Source organism: Archocentrus centrarchus, chromosome 5 (genome assembly GCF_007364275.1).
Source record: "Archocentrus centrarchus isolate MPI-CPG fArcCen1 chromosome 5, fArcCen1, whole genome shotgun sequence".
Lineage (NCBI taxonomy): Eukaryota > Metazoa > Chordata > Actinopteri > Cichliformes > Cichlidae > Archocentrus > Archocentrus centrarchus.
In genome coordinates this window covers 25,160,856-25,188,485 of record NC_044350.1, presented here as the reverse complement: position 1 = coordinate 25,188,485, position 27,630 = coordinate 25,160,856, and the positions used below count along the sequence as shown (strand labels likewise).

Below are 27,630 nucleotides of genomic sequence, written 5' to 3'. Positions count from 1 at the left end.
TGCCTGAGAAAAAGAAAGGACGGCATAGAAGAAAGAACGGGGGCTTGCACTAGCAGAGCATCTGTCACCCTCTTCCTACCTTACCCACTCCCTTACCCCATCTCATTTACTTTCAGCATTGTCTAGATAATGTTTCATCTATAACAAAATATTAGTTTTTGTTGGTGCATTGTGTGCTGTGATAGAGACCGTTACATATAGCTGTATTTACACTAGTTTATAAATGATTCATAGTGGAAGTTAATGGGCATTCTTTATTGAGTTTACTTGATATTTTGGGACCTGCCATCCTAATTGTCACAAAGAAAACCTCAATCAGAACTGTTCACAACTCATAATTATTTGTCTTGTAAACCTAAGCTTTGTGTAGCACAGTTTAAACACGTGTGTGTTAATATAGATGATACCAGTACTCACCTTTTCCTGATCGTCTCCTCAGCTGGATGTAGAGCAAAAGGAGTTCAGTCACCTGCTTAAGCGCCTCTGGGGCAGGTTAGGGGAGTTTCATTGAGATATTTTTAATATGTGTGTATTTATTTTAAAAAATGCTTGTTTTTTTTTAAGTGAACAAAAAAGTCCAAATAGTTTTTTACATGTTGGTATAGACATTGTCCATATAAAGAGGTCATTTAGAGTTACAGACTCTGTTTTTAAAAGTACAGTTGCTACCATTCATTACTGTCAATCAAATCCTGTTGTGTTACAGTTCTTACAGACTCACTGCTCCCTGCATCCATTTGAAATGGAAAGCCCTCTACTGTCAGTGGACAGAAAAGCTCCATTTCTTAACAACGCTTCTATTGTCAAACAGTGGAACCAATTATGTAAAACAGTAAATACCTTTGGGCATATCTGTCCTGTAACTGGTTACTAAGTTGCTGCTCTACCACCAAACCAGGGAACAGGTTTGTGTATGAGAGACAGAAAGAACAACCAAGAATGGAAAAGTGAGAAAAGCAGGATCCAGGAAGCGAGTAGAGAAATGCAAGAGATGTGTAGTGTCTGACAACGTTAGCTAGGGAGACACGGAGAGAGATGAGTTCGTCAACATGGTGGAGAAGGGCATCATTGACCCCACGAAGGTACAGCTGACCAGACGCTCACTCACAAGGCAGATTTTTGGTGCTTACTTTTCTCTCGACTTCCTACTTCAGTAATTAGTTAATCTAGCTCATCCTGCAGCTTGTACCCTTTTGAAACTGTAGGTTCTTGGCTACAATGACCTTTATGCTTCCTACCTCAAAATCACAAAGGAAGAGAAGGAAGAAAAGAGCCGCATGGCAACTCAACTGGAAAAAGCAAAGGCAGAGAAGGAACTGCTGCAGGAGACTGTGGAGCGTCTGCAAGAGTCTGCCCAAAAAAACACGGCACAGAGAAAGGCAAGGAAGAAAAAGGAGACTCGCTGCTGGATACTGTGAAATCTTTGCAGGAGTCTTTAAAAACAAAGCAGGAAAAAGAGATGATCCTTACCACCAAGCTGGATGAGCTTGAGGCACATCCTACGATCGAGGCAGAGAAACCCAAAAAGAAGAAAAAGAAGCACAATTGGTTCCTTCGGCTATTCACTAGAAACGCTTCATAAAAATCTGATTTATTGTCCTAAAAATCACATTTATATACAGCTAAATATGTCAGTGAACTCCTCAGAGGTATGGTAAGAAATCATTCCTTTTTTCCATCACGCACCCCCCAACCGGCCGCAGCAGATGGCTGCCCCTTCCTGAGCCCGGTTCTGCCAGAGGTATCTTCCTATTAAAGGGAGTTTTTCCTCCCCACTGTCGCCAAGGGCTTGCTCAGAGGGGATCTTCTGATTGTTGGGGGGCTCTTTAAACCAACCACTGATCAGTTCACTGGCATTAAATTTCAGACTCAGCAAATATGTAAACATGATTCCTCAAAATTGTGACATTACACTGTCACAAAGTGAGGAATCATCCATTTAAAACATATTTGCTGAATCACCTTTGGTTGTATATGAATATAATTTTTAGGCCACTGAGACCAAATTTAAAATAATAATAAAAAAAAAAAATGAAAGTGTCTGTGTAAATGTTTTCATGTATATAGTGTAAAAAAAAATCCTGTTTTATGGTAAATTACTGGCAGCTGTTGTTGCCATTAAAAAATATGGTACAACACATGAGAAATTACAGCTGGCTGGCTTACATTTTGAAAACCAACAACTGCTTATGGTTAATTGAGAAGAAATAACAGATAAAGCCCAATGCACACAGAGACACACTGTTAAACTTTCAAAAACTTTTTGCATTTCCACATTTTTGTGAAAAACATTTAACTGATCCAATTACTCGTCCAGTATGCAGGTATGACAGTGTTGAGATCTTCTTTAAAACAGTATGTGTCCATATAAATATGAATAAAATCCATGGTGTGTTGCACAAACATGAAAAAAGTAGCCACTTGCCTGGCTGATCAAGGGTGTCAGGGTCCAGGTATGACTGAAGAGCGTACTCAGGATGGGATGGAGTCACATATGGACATGATGTTCATGAAGCTGGAACTTAAACTGTGTGTTATCACAAGTTCAGCTTGCAGACCCCACGTTAACCATCAGGAGGGGCATGATCCTTTCTGCAGCCAGAAAAACAAAACAAAACAAAAGTTGGATCGATGCAGTGCTGAAGCTTGACGCTGCCAGCACGCATGTGACGTGTGAGAGAAAGAAGACCTAGAAAATCAGCTCCTTGGTTACATTCAATGTCACCTTTTGCTCAGCCCAGAACCGAGTGGTGATATGAGTGAACACTTCATCTGTGGTTGGCCTCAGGTTTGATGAAAGGCCCCTACCCCTGCAGGCAAGGTTGAGTGTCAATGCCAGCGTCATTTCTATAGCACATTTAAAAGTAACAAGGCTGATCAAAGTGCTTTATGAGTCAGTTTAAAACAAACAAGATAAAACCATAGACTAACAAAGTAAATACAATAAAATAAAACATAAATACTAACAAATGCAATAAAACTGAATAAAAACAAGGTTAAACAAAAGGACACCACTCAAACTGAACCTGAATTAAAAGTTTTAAGATGGCATTCAAAAGACTGCAGACTGTGCAGTACAGATATCAAGTGGCAGGTAATTCCGGAGTCTACAGGCAGAAATGACACAGAAAAGGACCCATCCCTCTGGGGTAGAAGAGAGAAAAATGAAGATTAAAGGAAGAAAAAATACAAGAAGACAAAGGTATGTATCCATGAGTAATTACGTTGTTAACCAACAACACGTAACAAACGGTTATGTAGTTAGCCATCGCTAGCTGGGTAGGGATCATCTCGGTGCAGACTGAGACTCGTGTCTATCATGTCGCAGATCTCAAAAAAAAAAAGCAACGTGTCAGCCTGTGTCACCAACCTCCATGACGAAGTGTTTCTAGTTAATATACATTTTGCTTGGATCTTATTGTCACAGTCCTGAGTTTATGACCCAGCATTTTCAGTTTGTTTACATTCAGTTTTCTTTTGTTTAAAGTTATTAGTTCATTGTCGTTTTTGCAGTTTTACATTTGTTGCCTCTTTTTCTGGTAATTCCTAGTTGGTTTCTTTGTTTATGTCCTCAGGCTTTTTAGTTTTATCTGAATTCTCTTCTTGGCTGTTGTTTAGTTTGTACTGTAAACTTTAATCCTGTGTTTCAGTTCTCAGGTGTCCTGTGTTCCTGGGTCTGTTTGGTGTTTTATTGTTTCTGTTACTGTAAGTAGATTTAGTCCTGGTGGCTGTTCCTTGTGCTGTAGTTTAAGTCCACTGTCAGTGTTCCTTCCTCTTGTGATTAGGTATGTGGTGTTCTTGTTCCTCTAGTGTAGGTGTTACAGTCCGTCAGTGTGCCTGCTTCCCTGTGTTGTGTCAAGTTTGCGTTTCTGTTTCCATGTCTACTTCGTGTTTTACTTTGCCAGTCTGTTCTCTCCTGTGCTTTGTATTCAGTTTTGCTTCCCTTGTCTTGTTCAGCTGTGCTCCCTGATGTATCTCCCTGATTGTGTGTCTGTGTCCTGTTCTTTGTCACATCGTCTCACTTAGGTAGTGTACTTCCGGTTCCAAGTTTCCCTGTGTATTCCTAGTTGTTGAATTATTAGCTCCAGTTGAGCTTTCCTAGTTTCCTTGTACCTGATGTGCAACCAGCAATAAAGCTGTGCATTTCTGGGTTCATGCGTTGCCTCCTGAGTCCTGCGTTTGGGTCCTCCTGCCTGCCACACTGCTGAATTGTGGCTCTTATATATCAGGGCTGTTGAATATTTACAAAGTTCAGTGAATGGGGCATGCTAGCTGGGCATATCTTGGCTTTTTTCATGCAGCCATGTTCAGACATAGTTGTGCATTTTTAAGCTGTGTTAAATCTGATTGGTTTACTCACTGTTCCAACATTTTGTTGTTTTTACACTGTGGTCAGGTTGCATGGCTAGACTACTTGACCTTGCTTTTATGCCTCATTTGTGGTCTTGGGGTGCCACCGTGTCATTTTGTGGTATAACATTGTAATAACAAATTTACAGCACTTCTTGTAGCACTGGGCCCAATTGCTGACCACTTGTATTAGATATTATTTCACTGATGCTCAGCAATACTGTATGCTGCATAATTATTATTTATATATCACAAATGGCTTATTTATTAGTCTCTAAATAGGTGAATTTGCATAGTTATGCAAAAATATACATCTTTTGGATGAAAACAGCATGTCCAACATGTCCAGAAGCAGTTCAAACACAGTAATTCACATATTTCCCAAAACGCCTATGCTGTCTACATTGGATATGACCTGCATTGATGATGGACAGTTAGGAACAGTGACTACTAACTGTCAGGCAAGTCCAGGCCCATGATTTGATCACGGGGATTGAGCACAGTGGTATAAGTGGCAAAGCTGGCAGGAGAACCAGAGTGCAGTTTGGCATTGACACCCCACTGAGCTGGGTCCAGGTCAAATGCCTCCAGAGCTTGCTTCTGACAGAGGAGCTCAATTTGGTCAACCACTTCTGCTGCACCATAATACCTGAGGGCAGAGTTGGACGGGTTGAAGATGGAAAAATATGAACTGCTGTAAATAACCTGCTAGATTAGGCTTTTTGTTAGAATTTAAAACAGCAATGATTAATAATTTTTGGACACTGGGAAGCAGAATGATGCTATGAACAGAACACAATATTTTCTTTTAAGCCAGTATGGTGAACAGCAATTACCAGCTACTTGCTATCAATTGTACACTGCTTGGTGTTGTGCAGGTAGACAATATTAAAAAAACAAACAACAACAACAACAACAACAACAACAAAAACAGCTATCTGCAGTGGTTAAAATCAACACTATGACAGCTGTACATGCAGATAAAAAAATATCCTCTATAATCTAGGCTCATGAGAAGCAAACCCTTTATCTGTAGTATTGATTCTGCATTGTCAGTCTGTATATTGTGATGAAACGGTTTAGGTTACAGCCCCTTTAATAGCCTTTGTTGTTCTCACATTTTCCACAAACAGTACTTTTGTCAAGAAATATCTACAACAATCTAGACCCAAAACTTTCACGGCAGATCTGAGGCCTCCCTGGTGAAAACCAAACCTTTTCATCGGCACACAAAAGAACACAGTATAGATTAGTGTGTTTGTGCATGCCTGTAACAAATATCCTCAAGCACATCATATCAACAGTGTTAATAAACAGAGGTGTGGCTGAATAAAAACTTACCTTCTCCCTGGGTAGCCTTCAGAGTATTTGTTGTTAAGACAGGAGCCGAGAGCTTCTAGAGCTGCTTGGCTGCAGAAATTCTGTGATGAGAACACACACAAGCAGACACACACTTAGATCAATGGCACGAATGGGCAGAAGGGACAAGGACGGCAAATTAAAGTCTGTTAAGTGATAGTGAGAAATCCCCCTCTGGCTAGAGGCAATCATTACAGTATTGAACCTTTGGACTTCCATAGACTAACACTCTGCACTTCACAATGATTATCCCCTTGCTGCTGAAGGATACACGATAATGTAATAAATGTTTCTGCACATGCTGAAACACACTGGGATTGTTGAGATGCACTGAGATACAAACAAATTTTAGTCACTATATTTTGAGGAAAAAGAAAATATAATGTTCCCCTTAAGGTTTTTTCCCCCTTTATAACTTCTCATTTTGTTGCAAGATGAAACTTATTGGATGAACTCATTGACTGATACATTTTATGAAGTTGATGTTAGCAGATGCATTCCTTGACCTTTTTAATGTGGATTTACTGCAATACATTAGAGCTGGAGAAATTAAAACCTGAGTAATTTTCTCCTTGTGTTTGTGTGGGTTCTTTCTGGGTACCTCCTCCCACACTCCAAAGACATACATGGAGAATGAATACAGGGAAATCAGACATGCAAATAAACTGAGAACAAACCTGTAAGCAAAACCAAGAAACAACCTGAAACGTAAAACAAAACAGGACTACACAAAAAGAAACTCAGAACACTGGGCCACCAGCCCAGGACCATGACGCTCGCTCTATGGCAATTGGGATAGGCTCCAGTGTCAAACATAAGATGGTCACAAATCTCCACTGGGTTTGATCTTTTTTCAGGCCTCACTGAAACAGTGAAACTTATCAAATCCAGGGGTCCAATTCCTCCCCTAAAAAATCTACTCAAGGACAAAGTCTACGAGTCCAAACCTAACTCTCACATTAGAGGCACATTGAGACTCGCCATCATGCCATCAATATTGTATAAACATTAAAACAACAATGTAAAAAATTATCAAAAAGGAAAAAAAGAAAGGCCTTCATACTACAGAGCTGGGTTTCTTTAATAAATTTAATGTGTGGGTGCTATTGGCAGAATGTAAGATCTATTTTGAAGGAAAATTCTACTATAACAATGCACTCTGTGCAGATACTCAATAAAAGTGCTGTCTGTGGATGATATGAACAGGACCTCCCTCATCACTGGCAGCACATACTGATAAAAAAGCATGGCCTATATTCAAACAAACTTACCACTAAAGCCACGTTTCCATTAGTATCTACTCAGCGCGGCTCGACTCGATTCGGCGTGGGTGCTTCCATTAGTACCTGGTACCAGGTATCAGGTACTTTTTCGTACTCACTCAGCTGGGTTTCCAAGTGATCCGAGGCGATCTGAAAATGTGACTCGGAAGAACAGCATGCCACTGATTGGCCAGGGAGTGTCGTCGCTAACAGAGTCATGAGAGCAACTCCTTCACCAGAATCAAGTGTGCCATTTTTAAAACCAACAGCAAGAAAATGGAGGTACACAAAGCACGTGCATGCCCAGACCGACAGTTTGCAGCAGTAGTTTTGCAACATGAGAGCCAGCTGAAAAACACACACACAGCATACATATATTATACTAAATAATGATAACCTTCATCCATTACAACATTGTACGGGGGACTTATGCATGATGATATTAAACTGGCATTAGCTATTTTAGCTTGCCTCTATCTCATCCATTGTAATGTTTTGAGCCACATACAAATTATGTCAAGACACTACTGTCCGCGTTGCTATATCGACTCCACCCACACTGAGGTGGTCCTCAATTGCAATGGAAACACAACACGATCATGGCGAGTCGTGCCTAGTTGAGTCGACCTGCGCTGAATAGTTACTAATGGAAACGCGGCTTAACTAAATCCTTGCAGCCCTGACTGTGTAACATTACTCTTTTGTATACTGACACAGTGGTCAGTAATAGGATCTGACATAAAATGAACACAGACAAATACAGTGTCATTTCTATCTCTCTGAGTGGGAGGGTGTTGGTGGTGTGTTGTGTGTGGTTATGCTAATCCTTCACCTGGGAGCCAAGAGGAGATCAAGGGAGATAACAGCTCCAGTAACAGCTTTCTACTCCATCCGTCTGTCATGCTGAGTATTGTGCATATATTAGAAAAGGAAATGCATTTGCTTTTAGTACCTCTGTGTGTGTGTGTGTGTGTGTGTGTGTGTGTGTGTGTGTGTGTGTGTGTGTGTGTGTGTGTGTGTGTGTGTGTGTGTGTATGTGTGTGTGTGTGTATGTGTACAGTACATGTGTAGAATACTATGTCATCTCATTGAAGGAATGTCTGCCTGAGCTGTACTGTGATGTGACTTGCAGAGTGAGTTGGGGAGGAGGCAGAATGAAGATATCAGCTTTATCTCACAGTAGAGTGGTCAGGCTTTGTGTTGAGAGGAGGCTGACATACTCCACTGAACAACTACTGTGGCGAAGACGAAACAGGAGGAGAGAGAAGGAACAGCAGAAGATAAAACCTTGTCTGCTCTTCTGAATAGTAAAATTTTCCATTTCACACGATCCAGCCTTGGAATGAAAACAAAGAGCTGCCCAAAATTTTTTGTGATAACCGAACTAGTCTTGAAGTTTCTTATGAGTGATTTTTTACTATTAAAGAAGTCAAGTTTAAATGACTTCCAGCCTACCCTGCACAGTTGCTCAGTGGGTGAATAATGACTTAATAGCAAGCCTGATATGAATTTATTCCTGTCAGAACTCATGATTTCAGTTTTATGAGATGTATGTATGAGACAAAGGTCAGTTTTACAAGCCTCAAAGGCCACTGGAAACATTTAAAACAGAAAATTTAGAGTTGTACAAGATTAATATATACAGCAAGATGATTCAAGAATAAATAAGTTGGGAGCGTGTGAATTTCAAATGCAATAGCTATTATCATGTGTTGCATTTGATGTGCCATCTATCACAAGCAAATAACTGGAAAGACTGTCTGACAGACTAAACCCTTTAAACAACTGAACCTGCCACCTGTTGGGATATTCATGGTATATTCCACATGTATATCTTACGTACATTTACTTGCCTGAGAAATTTGTTTTTGATTGGAAGATAAAATAACTGATTAAAAATACATAAGCTTATAATGTTCTGTGTCATCATGAACTTTGTGTTCTGACTGTATAATGAACCACACTGATGGAGACTACACAATGATAGAAATGGAGACCTCGAGGTCACCCTGTTGTTGAAATGCTCTACATAAGCTTTTTTTTTAGGTTCCTTCACACCTTACAACTCAATGACAACAGTTTTAAAGCAATGGGAAAATCAAACCACCTGTTCTTAACTGAGCAATCAAGAACTTCAAAATGCATTTATTAGTGTGGTAGGCATGGCCTATTTTTTCTCCACTTCAATCAAAATGACCTGAGGAAACAAAACCATTTATACATTAACAAAAAGGTGTTTGCCAAGTTTTTTTGACTTCCAAAATAGGTTCAAATTCAGGTCTGAGAACATGTTAACCTACTTTTTGTGCTGCCCATTCTCTCTTCACTATAATTTGTTAAGTAAATATGCACAATAAAAAAAAAGCACTAGTTTTACATTTCAAAGATCTAGTACCTCTGATGCAATGAGCTCCAAACCACGGCACTGCCTGTCCTTCTCCTTCTGCAGCAGATCCCACATCTCGGGGTCATCCTGGGCCAGGCTCTCCTGACCCGTCCAAGGACGATCTTCATCTGCTGTACGTGTGGCAGTGTGAGACTGGTGGGCACGCACACTGAGACAAACAGGTACCCGCTGGCACAGTGGCTGGGGGTGGAAGGAGGGTTGGAAATATGAGGAAAAAAGAAAACAGGATATCACAGTTACAGTAGAAATGTTTTCTAAAACTGTGCCATTGCACCAAACTAGGTCATAAGGACTAAAAGGAGTTGCCAGAGTGTGTGAGTGTGTGTCATCCTGTAGCTAACAGATGGTTTTAGTGGATATTCCAGGCTCTTGTTGTGTAAGTAAAACTATCTTGTGTATTTCCCACCTAATCATGCCATTCCTATTGGCAGTCTCTTGAAAGCATATCATCCCAAAGTTGAGAAATTGAACTGAATTAAATTAGTTTGAATTAAATTAGTTTCAGAGATCATAGTACGGTTAATTTGCCTGTCATCTCTACAAGCTGCTAAATTTTCATTGCCATCTGACAGTCTTTGGTCACTACATTGCTGCTGTTGTCCTATTACAAAGAATATAATTTCTTTATAGAGAATATTTGATCATTTTATACATTTAAAGTGACCTATATGCACAAAGAGACATTTTAAGCCCTTTCAACTACTGTGCTTCCTTTACACTCTAATATGTAGCCTGGTATAATTAGAAGCTGGCATGTTTTCATGATATCAATAATCAGCATGGTTGTTCAATTATGCCTCTATCAGCACTTCTACAAACTGGGACTGACTTTTACAGCCTCAGTGTACCAGAAGGAGGCATATAGAGAACAGATTCAGCACTTCCTGCTTATCTAATCTGGACTGGGGCTGGCGAGTTCTTCCTCTGCTGCAATGCTTGATCATGTGAGAGTGCAGACTCCATACAATTTTCACTGGCTCTTTTAAAAAGCAAATCCTGGTCTAAATTTTCAGTGTTCCTGTCAGATACCACAGATGCAGTGCTTGGACAATTGGAAAACATTTGAATACACACAAAAAAGATCTAAGTGGATTCCCATTATAACTCAGCCAAAATAAGAGTACTGTGTGGGAGAGCAGTAAGAGGTTAAATAAAATGTTGACAGGTTGACTGCACTCAAAACAAATTGGCTCATTCTCTTCATTTAACCAACAATATGATGATGATGACTTTGTGCCAAGATCAATCGCCCCACTACGAACCTATAGTTATCATCTGCGCAGGTGTGCTGGGGTGTGAGGGACAGCCTCCCTTTAATAGCACCATTAAAAAGCAATTAACACAATGCTTAGGACTGGTTAAGGACACCCATAAGAAAAAAAGTGTAATTATGTTTATACCGTGCAGTGCAAATTAAGTTTGGGTATTTAATCATTTGAAGCAGCTTTATCACAGTTTTTAGGACATAAAACCACCACCAAATCTTCTCTGAACACTAAAATGTCCTGCTACAGTATAATTCAAAAGCCTCTACATCATCCCAATAGAGCACTTCACTCTCAGACTGCTGGCTTACTTGTGGATCCTAGGATACTTAAGAGTAGGATGGGAGCTTTTAGTTAGGGCTGGATCAGGTGACCCTGAACCATCCCTTAGTTACGCTACAACAGGCTGCTGCTGCTGCACTATTTCATTTTCATTTACCTCTTTTCGCTCTGTTTATACGCCACTCTGTATTTAATCATTAGTTATTATTCATCTCTGGCTCTCTTCCACAGCATGTCTTTTGTCCTGTCTTCCTCCCCTCACCCCCCCATCGAGTCTTTCCTTCCCACTGTTGCCAAATGCTTGCTCATAGGGGGTTGTTTTGACTGTTGGGTTTTCTCTGTAATTATTGTTTGTTCTTTACTTTACAATATGAAGCGGGTGTGCAATAATTTATTTGGTTGCATGATCAAACAAGCAACCGTCAGTCATGCTAGCTGCAGTACAACTGTCATTTTTCTTCTCAGTTCCAGGATATATGTAATTAAAAAAACAATAAAAATCACTACTACTACTGCTGGATTCAATCACTATACATATCAACTCCCTCAAAAAAAAAATAAAAAAATCAAAACTATGTTTTACATTTGGTATCCATGTTATAATTCAATCCATAACAAACTTTCCTTCAATATTATTTGAGAAAATTAAAATTACACATCTTTGCCAAAAGCTTGAACATGAATTCCTAATCAGAGTGAAATAGCTGTGATTAGGAATTCTTTTAGCTTAATTCATAATAATGTCCTTGGTGAGTTAGATAAAGTGACTGTGCTGCACAGCTTGTGTCTTGCAAATTAGCTTCAACCAAAACATTCATTTTGTATGTATATCCAGAATGGCATTTCTTATACCTATAGCTCAATTATATTCAGGGTTTAAATGTGGGGCTGACTGGATGACTAACAGTCAGTCTTCTGTAGCATTATGTTTGCCATACAGCAATGGCACAGTTCAGATGCCTTAGAGGCTTACTTTGTACTTGAAGGGCATAATACAAATTCTAGTCGTTTTTAACCAAGTCTCCTACTTCAGAAAGAAATGAGACTAAGAAACAATAATTCTAAAAACTAAAAACAATAAGTCTGCTGCATTCAGTAATGTTTATTTCTGCTAGTCATTCATTACTATGCCTGCAGAGCTGATTTTTAAGTGGCTTGATCAAAGAGCAAATAACAAAAACTATATTGACCATTGGAGGACTGAATTACAAAAGAGGAAAGCTTTTGATTAATGACCAGTAACTAAAATAATGTCTCACTGCAGATTTTCAACAGACCCCAATTCCCTCTGGTGCCATGACAGCAGGTGTGTACAGAGGTCTTGCAATTTTAAGCCTGTGCATAGGTGATGTGAGCTGACATGGACACTGACAGCTAGAAACAAGCTACAGTTGATGGCAGAAAAACATCAGAATATGTACAGCAACAAAAAGTGTGCACAGTACATGCATGCGCTGTCAGCAGTGCTGTCAGCTGACTCCATGTGTTGCCATCTGTCAGGCTAACACTCTGCTGGTGCAGTCCTAATCATTTCTCAAGCTTGTGGCCCAGAGTTAAAACAAGCACAATCATCATAATCCAGAAGCTTCAACAGCAACATCTCACTATGAAGCTCAATCTAACCTTCAGGACTAGCTGTGTGAAGTATTAAAGTGATTTTATGTTGGGGGTCTAAGGATGGCATAAGTCTTTCTGAGGGAGGGGAACAGCAACTGTACACAGTCAGCAACTTTAAAAAATGTTGATTGAGTGAAAAAGATGAGTATAAAGAAAGGGCTTTATGAGAGGAGCTAGAGCCAGCAGCTGGGTAGCTTACACATATCTTCTATAAACCGATATATAACCAGTAAATTGATATGCAGACTCTAAAGACAAAGGAAGATTTCTGCTATTGGAAGTTATCTGGTTGCTGCAGTCTGAGTTGTATTGAGCAATTTATACCTCAGCAAATTCTGCTCTCTATGTTAAGCTGACCTGACTGAATGGAAGGTGCCATAGTATCATGTTTTTTTCTTTATATAATCTTCTATTACAAGATACACTTGCCTGTAGAAGTTATCCTTTGCATGAATTATATTCTGTGACCATGACAAGTAGATAAGTTATTCATATAAATGATTCTATGCTTGTTGTTATTGTTTGCAGACTGCTGTTGCACTCTGTATTGTTGTTTGACCCCTTTGCAAAGGCCAATTAAAACCTCACAAAGACAACCTTTTTGTGCAGATTGATTTTTTTCAGATTTCCATAACAGCAGATAAAGAGTCTGTTGAGAGAAAAAGGTGAATGCATTGATGAGAATGCAGTGACAAAATAGGCTATTGTTTGAGATTGGTCAGATACTCCCAAGACCACCCCTTTCGTGTAAACTCTGGGTTAACTTTGGAGTTGATCAGTGACTCCAGATAACAGAAAGATACCCTGGGTATGTTGACCTTGCTTAGTAGTATGGGGTCCAGTACATCACCCTAGAGATCAGCTGATGAGCACACCATCCTGGCCTCTGTAACTGTTGGCAACATATTCAAAACAGGTGTAAAAATATGCACAAACCAGACACTTTCTTTTTTTCATAACAGCCCTCATTGTGAGCAAACCTGCTTGTTATTCAACACTCACACAGCTATGGCCACCTGCCATTGCAGTGAATCCACGGTAGTGCATGTGTAATTGATCTGCCTTCAGCAAACCAATACTTGAAGCGGCACAGGTGGTATTTACAGCACTGGGAGAGCACATGCTGGATCACACTGTGCTATCAACAGAGAGCTTACTCATGGTTCCTTTAAAGAAAGTGTCAGTGAAAGGTGGCGAGTCATTCTCACCAAGTATGGTGAAGAAAAATGGGTGGGTTCAGACCAGGGTTATTATAGTTAACGAAAACGAACGAAATAACGAAAACTGAAATTGAAAAAACATTGTCGTTAACTGAAATAAATAAAAACTATAATTAAAAGGAAAAAACGATAACTAATTAAAACTGAATTGTGAGTTTACAAAACTAACTAAAACTAACTGAAATTATCGATAAACTGACTTTCATTTACTTGGTTTTTTGGGGGGGTTTTTTAAGCCTTGTGGATTGATATGAAATCATTGTTTCCGCTCTCCGAGTTTAAGCTGGGAGCGCCACAGGACAACTGTGTGTGTGAGTGCGCATGTGCGTGCGCTCACCGCGCTGGTCCGCAAAGTAATGGCTGCGGTCTGCAGAGAAAGCGGCAGAGTCCCGTATGGAGGTTCTTTGAGTACAAACACCTGCACACGACCACAAGATAATTAACACACACAATCCAGCTACACAAGCATAAATGCGGACATGAGGTCGGCAACTTCTGTAGGTTGTGTACAGAGGCCGCAAAGACCCTGCAGGTTTAATTAGCGAGCATCTAACCAAGCTAGCTCCAAAACAGAAGCAGCTTCAGGTGGTGAGAACATCAGGATGCAGCTGGATTTGAGCTTTGACTCCTTCAAAGAGTTTGTTTTTGTTTAACACCACATGTAGGCGTTATTAATCTGCTGCACTGATGCTGAACTTTATTGTGGAGTTTATTGTAGAATTTATTGAGTTTGGGAGTTCATGTTTTTCTTTGTTTCTCCCTGTTGATGTTCATGTGTGTCCTTAATATTACACACATTTAGCATGTCTTGTGAACAGTTGGTTGTTGACTATATTTCTTTAAACTGTATCTTTTGTCAAGTTTTCATTACACAATAGTCACTTTTGCGCCTTGAATCTTACACCTGATCAGGTATGAAAATACTAAAACTAATACTGAAACTAACTGAAACTAACTAAAACTAAGCATGAAACCAAAAATAAAAACTAATAAAAACGAGCAAAACCACTCTGAAAACTAATTAAAACTAACTGAATTAGAGAAAAAAAAGTAAAAACTAACTAAAACTAAACTATAATGTAAAATCCAAAACTATTATAACCCTGGTTCAGACAAAAGGTGCTATCATCTGAACTGTGTATCAGATCCAGATGTAAATACCTGGAAATAAAAGCTGAGATGGTGATCTTTTGTCTCACTGATTTATTTTATTGGACAAACCCAGATGTTTTCAGTCTACAACAAAATAAAGGGATTGGCCTCACTGTTTTAATACTTTGGGAGGGGAGTGTATGAAGTAAAATAATACATGGTGATAAATGCAGGTCAACTTAATGTCCCGATGTTACTAGTTTAAGTACATAGCTTCCTCTGGTGGAGATAAAGGTGAATTACAACTTTAACCACATGGAACTAAACGGGACAATGTGATAAAACTTTTAAAAGATATGTTATAATTTATTATAATGTATTTCTGGTCTATACGAATTCATTTTACTAATGCTGTAATACAAATGCTCAATGTAGTGTTATTTATGTAATTAACCGTAATTCCTTTTTACACTGATGTAGACTATATATGATTATGTATTTAAATGATGATGAAAATAATGCAAATATGCTACATGGCCCAAAATATTGATGTGTGTAGTGGACTATTTTCATTTATTTGATTTTAAAAAGAAAATTAAAAAAAGAAAAAGAAAAATGTTTTGTACATAGAAAATACATTTGGGGTCATAAGTATTTGGACAAAGACACATTTATTTGTATTTTTGCCTCTGTACACAAATCAAACAATCAAGATGTGATTGAAGTGAAAACTTTCAGCTTTAATTCAAGGGGTTCAACACAGTAAATGCATAGCTCCTCATGAAAAGTAATTGGACAGTTGGCTGTCAAGCAGTTTTATGGACAGGTGAACCCTGTTCCCTCATTTTCCATGGCGTAGTCAAGAAATGCTACAAGTCCATCCATCCATCCATCCATCCATCCATCCATCCATCCATCCATCCATCCATCCATCCATCATCTCACCCTGGACAGGTCAGCAGTCTGTTGCAGAGAGACAGACAACATTCACGCTCACACTTATGGCCATTTTAGAATCATCAATTAACCTAACCCCATAAAACTGCATGTCTTTGGACTGTGGGAGGATGAGAAGTACCCGGAGAGAACCCACGCAGACATGGGGAGAACATGCAAACTCCACACAGAAAGGCCAGCCAGATGGTGGATTCAAACCCAGGACGTTTTTGCTGTGGGGCAACAGTGTTGCCCTTTATATGAGTCATCATGAACAAAAAAAGAAAAAAAGAAATGAAACTCTCAGACAGAGAAAAAACTTTAGAGTGGCCAAGTCCATTCAGTAATCTGGTGCAGTCTTAAAAAGAACAAATACACTGGCCAGCTCAGCAACACCAGAAGGCCTGAAACCACAGGTGACAATAAAAGTGGATGATTGCAGAATTCAGTGGATGATTGCTAGCTTGTCCAATTATTTCTGAGCCTCTGAAAATGTGGGACTGCGTATAAAAATGGCCGTAATTCTTAAATAGTTTATAAAGCATTTTTGAAAAACCCACAAATTAAAGCTGAAAGTCTAATTGTTTGATTTTAGAATCCACTGTGGTGATGTACAGAGGCAAAAATAGAAAAAAATGTTGCCATTGTCCAAATAACTATGGTCCTAACTGTACATATACACACACACATTCAGGTCCTTCTTGTGAATTTTCTGTCATTTGTGTCCCTTCAGCAAGACGACTGCTGGAACCAGCACATTCGTCCTGGCCTACGCCATTCACAAGCTCTTTGCATCAGCATCACTCTGGTGTCTGTGCCTCTAATTGTGCGCTACTTCAGAAAGACCGGACTCCTCAAAACCGCCCACACCTGCACCCCGATGACCCCTCTCTCCTCCTCTGCTGTCTCATTAAGCAACAAACATCCTTAATAACCATAAAGCCTGTGTAATTCCTGACTCATTTGGCTTCAACTTGAAACATCTTTGCATTCGTGAATTCAGGTGAAATAGTTCCCTCATCATTTCCTGCTGTAATAGATCAGAAGTGTTAAAATGTGTTACTGTGAGATTGAAGTTTGAGGTCTTTGGCTCATCAAACACAAGGACATATGTTATGTAAATGATCAAATATTAATTTGTAATCAGAAGAATGAACAGGGATTGTTTTTAAGGTTTCCTGCAGGATTAAGTGAATCTCTTCTGCAGTTTTCCAGCTGACTTGGCCATATTCTAGTGTTTTATGAATCAGCAGAATACTTGAGGTCTGCTCTGTCCCCTACCTCTTGGCTCTTCTTTATTTCTCTTCTTACTGTGCTTCTCTCCCCTTTTTATCTTTTGCTGTTGTTTTGCCTTCCTGCATTTCCCCCTCATTTCTCTTGATATCCATATCGTCTTCACTTTCCTTCTTTTTATTTTCCAAATACAGCAACCTGTAATAACTGCAAGAACATTAATATGAGTGAAGCTGATTGTATTTCATTGCAAACTTTGGATGGAAAATGTTGGATTTTTCTTTTTCCTGGTTTGAGTATTTAATTAAAGGGAAGTTGTCTTTTAGATTTTGTGCATTCTTGTTGGAAAATACCACCTTCACACAAAGCATTTTACATTATTTGCCAGCTTTGTTAATATTTAAACAGAACAATGAGCAGAGAGAATCGGTATATTCACAGTAGCAAATTCTGAAAGTGAGTGCTGCAGTGTTGCAGTGTCTTTGAGCTCATTGCTTTGAGTTTCCAGGATCAGCCTGTTTTAAAAAAAGAAAAAAACCACTGTACCCTGTAACAAAGTGAGCTGGTGAGCACTGTGGAAAGGTTATTTTTGAAGTATAAGTAATCAACTTGGATCTAGATCATGATCCGGATCGCCACCAAAATTTAACCAATTGTTCCTGTACCGCCCCCAACAACTCCAGAAATTTTAATCAAAATCTGTTCATAATTTTCCAAGTTATCCTGCTAACAGACACAGCAACACAACTGAAAAGATAACTTGTCTTTACCCTCTGATGATGATGTTGCATTCAAATATCTCACTGGCTTTGCTGATCTTCAGATCTAACCCTTTATAATTATGCTCAATTTTGGCTCATAACTCATTGCATTAGAACTATATTAGAATTGAACTAGTGCATCTCAAATAATTAGAATATTGTGAAAAAGTTTCTTTTATTGCATAATTTAAGTCAAGAAGTATACATGAGCACACTTTTCAGAAGCTCGAAACTTCTTTATTGTAAATCCTTTTTTGATTGATCTCAAGTGATTTTCTAATAATTGGATTTCTGATTTTCAAGTTATAATCATCAAAATTCAAAGCCACTTCATGTATAATGAATACAGAATACATTAATTTAACTTTTTTAAATTAAATTATGAGAAAAATTATCAATTTTCTAAACAATATTCACTTTTTAGAAGCACTAATATATACAATAGATTAAATGTAATTTATTCTGTAACTTAATTATATAGAACTGGTTAGTCACCAACACCCATTTCTAAACAAATTTATGATCCCACTTCTGAAGCCACTTGATGGTACAGCCGGTAGTGACTGGATTAAAGTAGAAGGCATGAGCCAGTGATGAGGTGCAGATCAACCAGATGTTTATTCACCAACACTGAAGAACACACAAAACAAAACAAAACAAAATGAAAAAGCAATTTTGCCCACAGACAGCACAGCTCTATTATAGATAATACTAACTGACCCCTAAGTCATACCACAATACAGGGTTACATACTGAATTAAACTAATAAACTTAACACACAGCTTATCTAATAATCTTGATTAACATTAAATAATTACTACAGAAAAAGCAAAAACTATTAAATATTTCATCATCTGGTCTACAACCTATAAACCATCCATCCCCTCCTCAGTTACACTTGATGCTACATGGAACATTTAAAAGGTTCTCAGGACGCCTGGGGGCTCTTTTTTTTTTTTTTTTTTTTTTTGGCCCGAAGAGCCTTGGGGAGAAAACACACAGGTAAGAAACACAATCTTGGACTTAAAATATCTATACACATTACCTCAGGTAAAACTTAAGAGCATTTTCTGTTGGCCTAACCAAACTTGGCATATTAATCTATATTTCTGTTCCTAGGGCAGACCTTCACCGGTACCTGCTGGGAGGCTACCAACAAGGAAACACCTGCAGAAAACATCAGTCAATAAAACATGACAAACCTCTTTGTATGAGTGTATTCTTTTAGACAACTAGGGTCAAAAGTTACCAACATGTGAATATATACTGCTTATCTAAGCAGAGAAGAGGACCTTTATTACATCTTTGTTGGATTATTGATGATTGTTATCAGATTGCATTTCTGAAAATGGAGCTCTCCTTTTGCTCTCCACACCTACTGGTTACCTGCCAACCAACCAAAGCTTGCTCAAACATGACTGGACTACTGGCAGACTACAAATGGGAACCAGAACACTTCCTGCACTAAAAATCTGTGTATTCACATGCAAATATCTGTTTATAGAAGTTACTGCAGGTTTCACTAGAAGGGAGTATTTTCATGTTTTCAGTGTTTACATGAAATGATTTAATTGCATTTGTTGTTAAGCTAACAGAGGAACATGTAAAGTGAGGGAAAAGCCTGCATTTTTGATTGCACTTCTTGTTTTAACCACACTGGGGAGCTCCTGAACTCCAAATACAGTGCTACATCATAGAGTTCTCAGTTTGTACTCTTAATGTCTTTAACATAGATACCAGCATTATCACCATGAAGCAGCATCACTCACACACTGCACACCTAAGATGCAACAAAATGCTGCTCTTCGGTGTCTAAAGTCATTGAGGACATTTTGTGAAATTACAAGTCAAAAATGGTTTTACAGTATAACTGCAAAACATTTGAATGCAGTGGTGTACTGATGGTGTGCTACATGTTTCTTAAGGGGTTAGGTCAATCACACACTGACCAGTTTTTCTCTTCATAAGAACTCGTTATTCCTGGCTCTGTTTTATCACAGCAGGTCTAGTCCCGTCTCTCTTCACTTGCCTTCCTTGAAGGTTTGATGGGTCAGCCAGCACAGCAAGCAAACCTCAGCTGGTGCGCTGTCCCTGAAGAGCAACAATATATTGAATGGTAGCTGCCTTGAACAAGACCTCATCTCTTCTGTGTGTGTGTTTCTTGGCCCGGTAAATAATTCAGCCAGGAGAGTTGTATAAGGAGAATTAAGAGTGCACAGTGGTCTGTGCCAGACATCAACCTCGGTTTTTCAGGAATAGGAGCTTTGGCAGCACTCTGACACAAACTTATACAAACTGATCTCACACACACTGAATACACACAGAGGAAGAAGGAGAAGCCAAGGCCTCATTAGCCATGATGAGGACAGGGAGCTGCCATCACCTCTCCATCCCCTGTATGTCCCCTATGGCTAGGAACAAATTGGTGACAGTGCTTCCAGCCACTCTGTCTGGCTACCTATGAGGCACTGGGCTCTGTCAGACTCCTCTCCTTCCTCACTCTGGTGCATTTGTATGTTAGAAAGAAAGAGAGGGTGTGTGTGTGTGTGTGTGTGTGTGTGTTTGTGTGTGTGTGTGTGTGTGTGTGTGTGTGTGTCTGTGTGTGGACAAGACATGTATGAAAGAAGGAAGACCTAGAAGATCAGCTCCTTGGTTACATTCCATGTCACCTTTTGCTCGGCCCAGAACAGAGTCATGAGTCGAGTGAACACTTCATCTGTGCTTGGCCTCAGCTTTGATGAAGGGCCCCTACCCCTGCAGGGGAGGTTCAAGGGGGTTCATATCCTTGCCTCAGCGCCTGACTTGTGCCTGCTGCACCTTTTATTAAAGTCAAATACACCGTCAGCGTCACCACTGTCACAGCAGCACAAAGAGTGAATCCATTATGTTTGTATACCCGAGCTGCTTTTCGACAAGAGTTGGAAGGCATGTGTGTGTAGCAGTTGCAAAGTGCTGATGCATGCAGTCATATATAAACATATGGCAAAGTGCATATTCTCGCTGTCATGCACACACACACACACACACACACGCACGCTCAAACCCACTTCCTGACAAGCTGCTTTTTCTTCCCCACCTTTGCATCTTTTATTTAATTTCTTCATTCTTATTATTCCTCAGTTTCCTCTCCATCATTTTCTTCACTTGCTCATTATCTCCCCTTATTACCTTCCCTCCACCGTCTACCCATCTCCTGACCTGTTCAGTATACTCGTTACCCCTTCACAGTGTCGTCGTCTAGACGCAGAGGCACCTACTCCGTCAGATTCACAGGTTCAAAGGCATCCTATGAATTTCTTTACAGAGAGGGCTGGCATGAGGTTTCAAGGAGCACGCAATCATACACACTGCGTACACAAACACACACTTATTCTTTCCCTCTCGCTGAATAACTACTTTTCTTCCTTTTTTCCTCTAACCTTCTTTTCCTCCTTTTTTTTTTTTTTTTTTGGCCACTCCTCTTCTTCTTCCCCACTCCACACTCTCCCCCTTTTCTTTTGCCCTTTTTTTCTACCCTCCCTCTCTCCGTCTCTCCTCTCCTGTCTCGGAGTTAAGTTTAGCAGATGCACCTGATGGCAGCACCATCCTGGAGCACCTGTCAGCTGTCTGCCTTCATCACCGCTCCTCTGCTGCCACAGAGGCCACAGGGAAGTAAACCTGGAGACAGTTGCTACTATCAACAGCTGCATCTTATTATTTTAAACACTGATGCCAGTCAGTTTTCACCAGAGATGTGCACATTTATTTTGTGTGCGCGCTCCGCCTCCCCCTCATTCTCGTTGCTCCTCCGGATTCAGAAGCTCAGCTGCTAAATGTGAGCAATTATAAACGAGCAGAGAGAGAGAGAGAGGGGAGGTTGGAGACGGAGAGGCAGTTTATCTAACCTGTGACAGAGAGGAGGAGGGAGAGGAGGCAGGCAGCAGGCATAAGTTGTTAAAATATTTTTGGCAGATGTGGATTATGCTTTTGACTGTCGGTAACTGCAACTTAGACAAGCGACAGGCAGTGTGCTAACAGGCAGCTGGGTCAGTCAGTCTGAGCTGTGTTAATGGCACACTTCAGAGTACTAGATGCCGTTTACAGAGACACGTAATGACACCGCGATTCTTCATCCTTTCTCGGGTCTAATTAACACCACAGCTCCTTTTTCCATAAAAACGTGGCCTCCAGCTAGTGCATAGTGGATTCACAACAAATGAACAAAATAACAGGACAAGAACAAGAACAGCATCTGAGGTTAGTCGGAGTGGACAATTGTTGATCTCTGTCCACATTTACTGCTGATTTTATCTGGTTCAAAGAGTCATAGCATCCGAATGCATGCGACTTTATGTGTGTTCCTGTTCGTAGTAATAGCAAAGGTGTCCCTTTGTGATACATTTGTTGTCCACACTTCAAATGCTTTACTGTTCCAGGCCAGATTAAACCCCTATTGCTTCTGATTTCCTTGAGTTTTCATCAAAAAATTTGATGACAATCAATCTCACACTCCAATGTAAGTATAAGATAAGTGGACAAGAATGTATTTGTAGACTTTTACAAAATATTGAGTGCTTTCTGTTATTCAACATCCTTTGTCCAATATATCTATTGTATCTATTATTTCTCCTCTGCACATGTCCAAACCATCTCAGCCTTGTCTCTCTAACTTTGTCTCTAAACAGCTCAACCTGAACTGTCCCTCGGATATACTCATTTCTAATCCTGTCCATCTTGGTCACTCCCAACAAAACTCTCAGTATTTTCAACTCTGACACCTCCAGCAGCTGTCTCCAAACGGTACATCATAGCAGGTCTCACAGTGCATTGTATCATTTGTATGTGTGGATGAATGCATGTGCCATGTGTGTCTTTTTATTTCACTGTCCCTTAGGCTGTTGTATGTGGACATACACAAAATTACCACAAGTATTTCACTCATCCATGTTCCAGTCGGTTGACGTGTGTCGCTGAATGGGGAAAAGCAGTTAGAAACGTGAACGGGTTGATGGTGTACCGGGGACTTCTGTTTAGAACTAGCTTCCTCATCAAAGTCACACAGTCGGCCTGCATTCCCGGTTACTCGCGATCTGCTGGGGGTGTCTGCACCGACTACAGGGGCCTGGCTAGGTATAGGATTTTCAAGGGTGCAAAGCTGGTGTTATGCCAAAAAGTGATCGTGTCCATAAACTGATTTCCGATGTTTCTATGTGCTTTTATGTGTAATGTCTTTGCTTATATTGGCGAATAGAGTGTAGTCAATAGGCTTTATGATGGGCTTATATATAAAATGAAGAAATTACCTGTTTTTCAAGTACGTTTATGACTCTGCATTATTGCGCCTACATTATAATAAATTCAGTCCTCTTTGGTCACTTAAAATATAGAGTATAATATTATATTTGTTGTGATTTCTGCTGCCCTCTTGGCCAAATTTCTCTTTAAAAGACATTTTTAAGGTCAATCACAGTTTTTACCCTGATAAATAAAGAATATATAAAAGTCACTGCCAAAAACTGATTGCAGTTTCTACCTTGTGACAGAAATGTTGTTTCTTGCTCAAAATGACTCCATATCATTCACAAGAGATATGTTTGACATATTTTTCACAGATTATAGATCAGCAAGTCATTTACAACAGTTTAAATAGAGGCAATCATTTTCTGGCAAATACCGGAAATCACTTTTTGGCAGACGATCAGTTTTTGGACAACACTGGGTCTCCAATTCACTCAGCCAAAGCTACAAAAGGGCTACAATTTTTCCAGTGTCGTTACTGCTAAAGGAGGCAGAGGAGTAGTAAAACACCTGACAGACTGCAGGAGAAGAAGCCATGCTGCTGGTGAGTCAGCTAAGAGCTAAGCTCATAGCTATGCTAACATGGGGAATTCCTAAAAGCATACTAAGTGAAAAATGTGGATTTAATTTACAGGTAATTTAGCAGAGAGTGTGCTTTGGATAAAGCACATGAACACATGAATGGTTTGGGGATGGCCTCTTCCTGTTCCAACATAATGTCTTTATGCAAGGTCCATAAAGACATGGATGATTGAGTTTGGTGTGGAAAAACTTGACTGACCTACACAGACACCTGACCTGAGCCAGGCCTTCTTGTTAGACAGTGTCCCATAAAAATTCCTCCTCCTAAACTCCTAAACCTTGTGGAAAACCTTTCCAGAAGAGTTGAAGCTGCAAAGAGCGGGCCGCCATCATATCATATTAAACCCTAAGGCAGACGAGCAAATATTTTTGACATTATAGTGTATAATAAAATATGTCTCACGTCCTTCTGCAGTGAGTTTTAGATTTTTTGTTATTAAAGTTTTTATTTTCATTTTTTCATCTCAATACATACATTGAACAAAATAAAACTTCAACGGACAATATACCCAGCTTAATAACACTTATAAACAGATCCAAGTGAATGACAGGGACTAACATCAAAGTGAAGAAACATTTTAGAACATAAGCTTATACATAGTAATATATTATTTTTATTTATTTAAACTTTATTTAACCAAGAAGGTCCCGTTGAGATTAAGAATCTCTTTTTCAAGGGAGTCCTGGCCAAGATAGGCAGCAACAGAATATAAGTAAAACACTGTTAGAAAAATTACATAGTTAAAATACATGTTCAAAAACATAAAAGAATTAAAATTTTAAAACATTAATTAAGTGAAACAAGTACAAATTATGCAATATATGAATATATATATTTGCCAACATATGTATATTGACTAATGAAAGGTCAGCAATATCAGTGGGATAATTTGGCATCTGCCTATACATGGTTGTCTATCTCTTATATGCCGAAAATGTAATCCCAGGCCCTTATGGATTCTTCCTCTTCATTATTAATCCTTGCCAACATATGTTTGTAACCAGCAACCTCTGCCAAAATTTCCAGCCACTTTTTGATGTCTGGAGGCACATTACTCTTCCATAATCTGAGGATTGTCTGAGCCACTGTGATTGTTCCTGATTGCAGTAAAATTTAGGCAGTCTTGGTACGTCTGTTTGATCCCCTAATGCACATAATCTTGGTGATAGGGAAATTACCACACCAAGCTATCTACTCAGATGGTCCAGGACCTTCTCCCATTAGGCTCTTTAAAATAAAAAAAAAATTAACAGAACTTACAGAAATACATCTTCAGTATTTCACTGAATGGTTTACTTTCTCAGCCTCATCTGTCAAACAGTAACCACATATTCTGTTTTTTTATAAGTAATTTTTTGTCTTCCTTTTTCAGTTGCCAAATTTGGGGTCAAATCAAACTACAAATATCAATTAAAAGTCTGCATAGTACTTAATACTGTACATAGTACATGTTATTTCGGGATTATGTGGTAGTTGGCATATTATGTAGTATATTAGCCATTTACTATTATCCTTTTGTCATAGGGACAGTAAATGCCTGTATTAAAGAAATGAATTCAAATATTATTTGAAGTAGTTGCATCATCAGCCAGGCCTAGAATGTTTTGCTCAAGAACTCATTGACAAATGATAGAAACTAAACATATGTCAAGAGAGAAAAATTGTGTGTCACCAAAAATAACGTTTCAGATTCACAGAGCAGAGATAATCAGTCATGATCACTTTTGTTTGCGCTGTGGGAGAGGAGAAAAGCCCAACTTCAGCGAGTGCAGACACAGTGTCGTAAACCATTACTGAGCCACCATTACAGATCGAAGTGTGTTTGCCTGTACACACTTCATAATGAATGCATCTCATAAATCCTCTCTAAACGATTCCTCCTTAAATGATTCCCACAGCTCAGACTGTCTGCTCAGTGGAGGGCGCTCATGGATCAAACCATTAACAGGAAACCAGGCCAGGGTGACGAGCAGAGGGCAACAAGCTCAGGCCCCAAATCATCACCCCGCCCCAGCCCACCACCCACTACAATCCTAATGGAAAGCAAACAGACAGACAATTTCTTTCAATTAGCCCAAACTGGCCAGCCCAATAAATTTTAGTTTGTTCTTTAAGACGTAAGGGCCCTGTTGCATGTCCTGCTGAAAATGAAGACTAATGGGGTATTGTAGAGCTGCTGAGTGCTTGATTTCTTGCCACTACAGCACTGCTGCTCACTGCTCTTCCCTTCTTCCTTCAACTAACTGGAATCAGTGCTGACCACGCACAACACGAATGTTTAATTCATTTATTCACGACTTGGTTTCATTTTCTGTTTTAAGTATTATTCCTGAGTGGTAAGGCGGAGCCATTCATCTTAGCTTGACAACAGCTGTGAACGCACCCATCGTTCACCCTTGGTGTTGGCTTAAGTGATTGCACACAGTCAGCAGCCCACTGTGTCACCTCAAGTCTTTTAAAATAGAAAATTTTAAGCCAGGAAAAATTTGCACATTGTGTGTAATATTTACAGTTGTGTTGAGAAGTTTACATATAATCATCAAGGGCATGAAAGTCATTTTGACGATTTCTTAATACTGTTTTTTTTTCCAAGGTGGAATGATTGGAAAAAAAATAACTGGGTGCACAAGTTTGAATTTATTTTGGATTTTCCCTAATGCACACAAGGCCAAAAATATACATACAGGCTCAAATATATACATACACTCTCTTAAATCTTTGACATATCTTTTAACTTGACAAGGCCTAGCCTATTATCTTCTTGTTAGTGATCATGATTGAGTATAACTGGTAGTTTCCCTTTGCCAGGATAAAAAGGATTTGTTTGACAGTAATGACCAATACTCAGAAAAATGGGGTCCAGGGCACTCACTGAATACCTAAGTAGAATTGTAGATTTACACAAGTTCAGAAGGTTTCTTGGAGCCATTTCTAAACAACTTTCTAAGATCATTTCAATTTCCAAGATCATCAGTTCAAACAATTATATGGAAGTAATCCAGTTTTACATTGCTGTGCACTGAGAGGGTACCGACCAAGAAAGAAGCCCTTGCTCCAAAATTGTCACCTACAAGCTGGACTGAAATTTGCACCTGCCCAAATGGTCAAGCCAAATACCTCGTGGAGAAAAGTTTTATAATCAGAAAAAAACAATTATTGAGCTATTTGGCCACAAATGATAAGAGGTACGCTGTAAAAAAACAAAAAAACCCTCTGTAATTTAACAGAGTGTATTCTATAAATTTGATACAAGAACTGTCTAATTTTACATGGATTTGCTCATTAAATGAGATATGTTGTGTCATCATGAAAATTTTCACCAGTAACATCATGGGAGAAAAAAGTCTAATTTTTATTATTCCATCTATCCATCCATTTTCTTCCACTTATTCATGGCTGGGTGTGGGGGTAGCAGCCTAAACAGAGAAGCCCAGACCACTCTCTCCCCAGGTACCTCCTCCAGCTTATCTGGGGGAACACAGAGGCGTTCCCAGGCAAGCTGAAAGATATAATCTCCCCAAGCTGTCCTGGGTCTTCCCCGGGGTCCCCTCCTGGTAATACCTCACCCAGGAGGTGCCCAGGAGGCATCCTAGTCAGATGCCGGAACCACCTGAAGTGGCTCCTTTCAATGTGGAGGAGTAGCAGCTCTACTCTGAGTCCCCCCTCCCAAATGACTGCACTCCTCACCCTGTCTCTAAGGGAGGGCCCAGCCACCCATCGGAGGAAGCTCATTTCCACTGCTTGTATCATGATCGCTTTCTTTTGGTGACTGTCCAAAGCTTGTGACCATATTGTTGAATTTGGGTCTTGTGCAGCACTAATAAGAGACACGGAGCACAGAGAGTGATATATCAATCAGAAATATTGATAGGGACATAACATCTGGCATTGGATATTGGTAGGGATGTGTCCCTACCTAATTCTATTCCCCTGTGTGAACAAGACCCTTTTGTCAACTATCAGGAGTTAAACTCCTCCACTTGGGC

The 27,630-nt window shown here is 39.5% G+C and overlaps 1 protein-coding gene across 1 annotated transcript; it reads right to left on the bottom strand.

The window, feature by feature from the left end:
- Positions 1-4,800: 4,800 nt before the first annotated feature.
- Positions 4,801-27,394, bottom strand: LOC115779975 (serine hydroxymethyltransferase, mitochondrial-like). The gene is made up of 4 exons (XM_030728882.1): positions 27,332-27,394; positions 9,367-9,558; positions 5,692-5,771; positions 4,801-4,999 (listed from the first exon to the last, which is right to left on the bottom strand). The coding sequence occupies exons 1-4, from the start codon at positions 27,392-27,394 to the stop codon at positions 4,801-4,803; spliced, it is 534 nt and encodes a 177-aa protein (XP_030584742.1).
- Between the last annotated feature and the right edge of the window lie 236 nt (positions 27,395-27,630).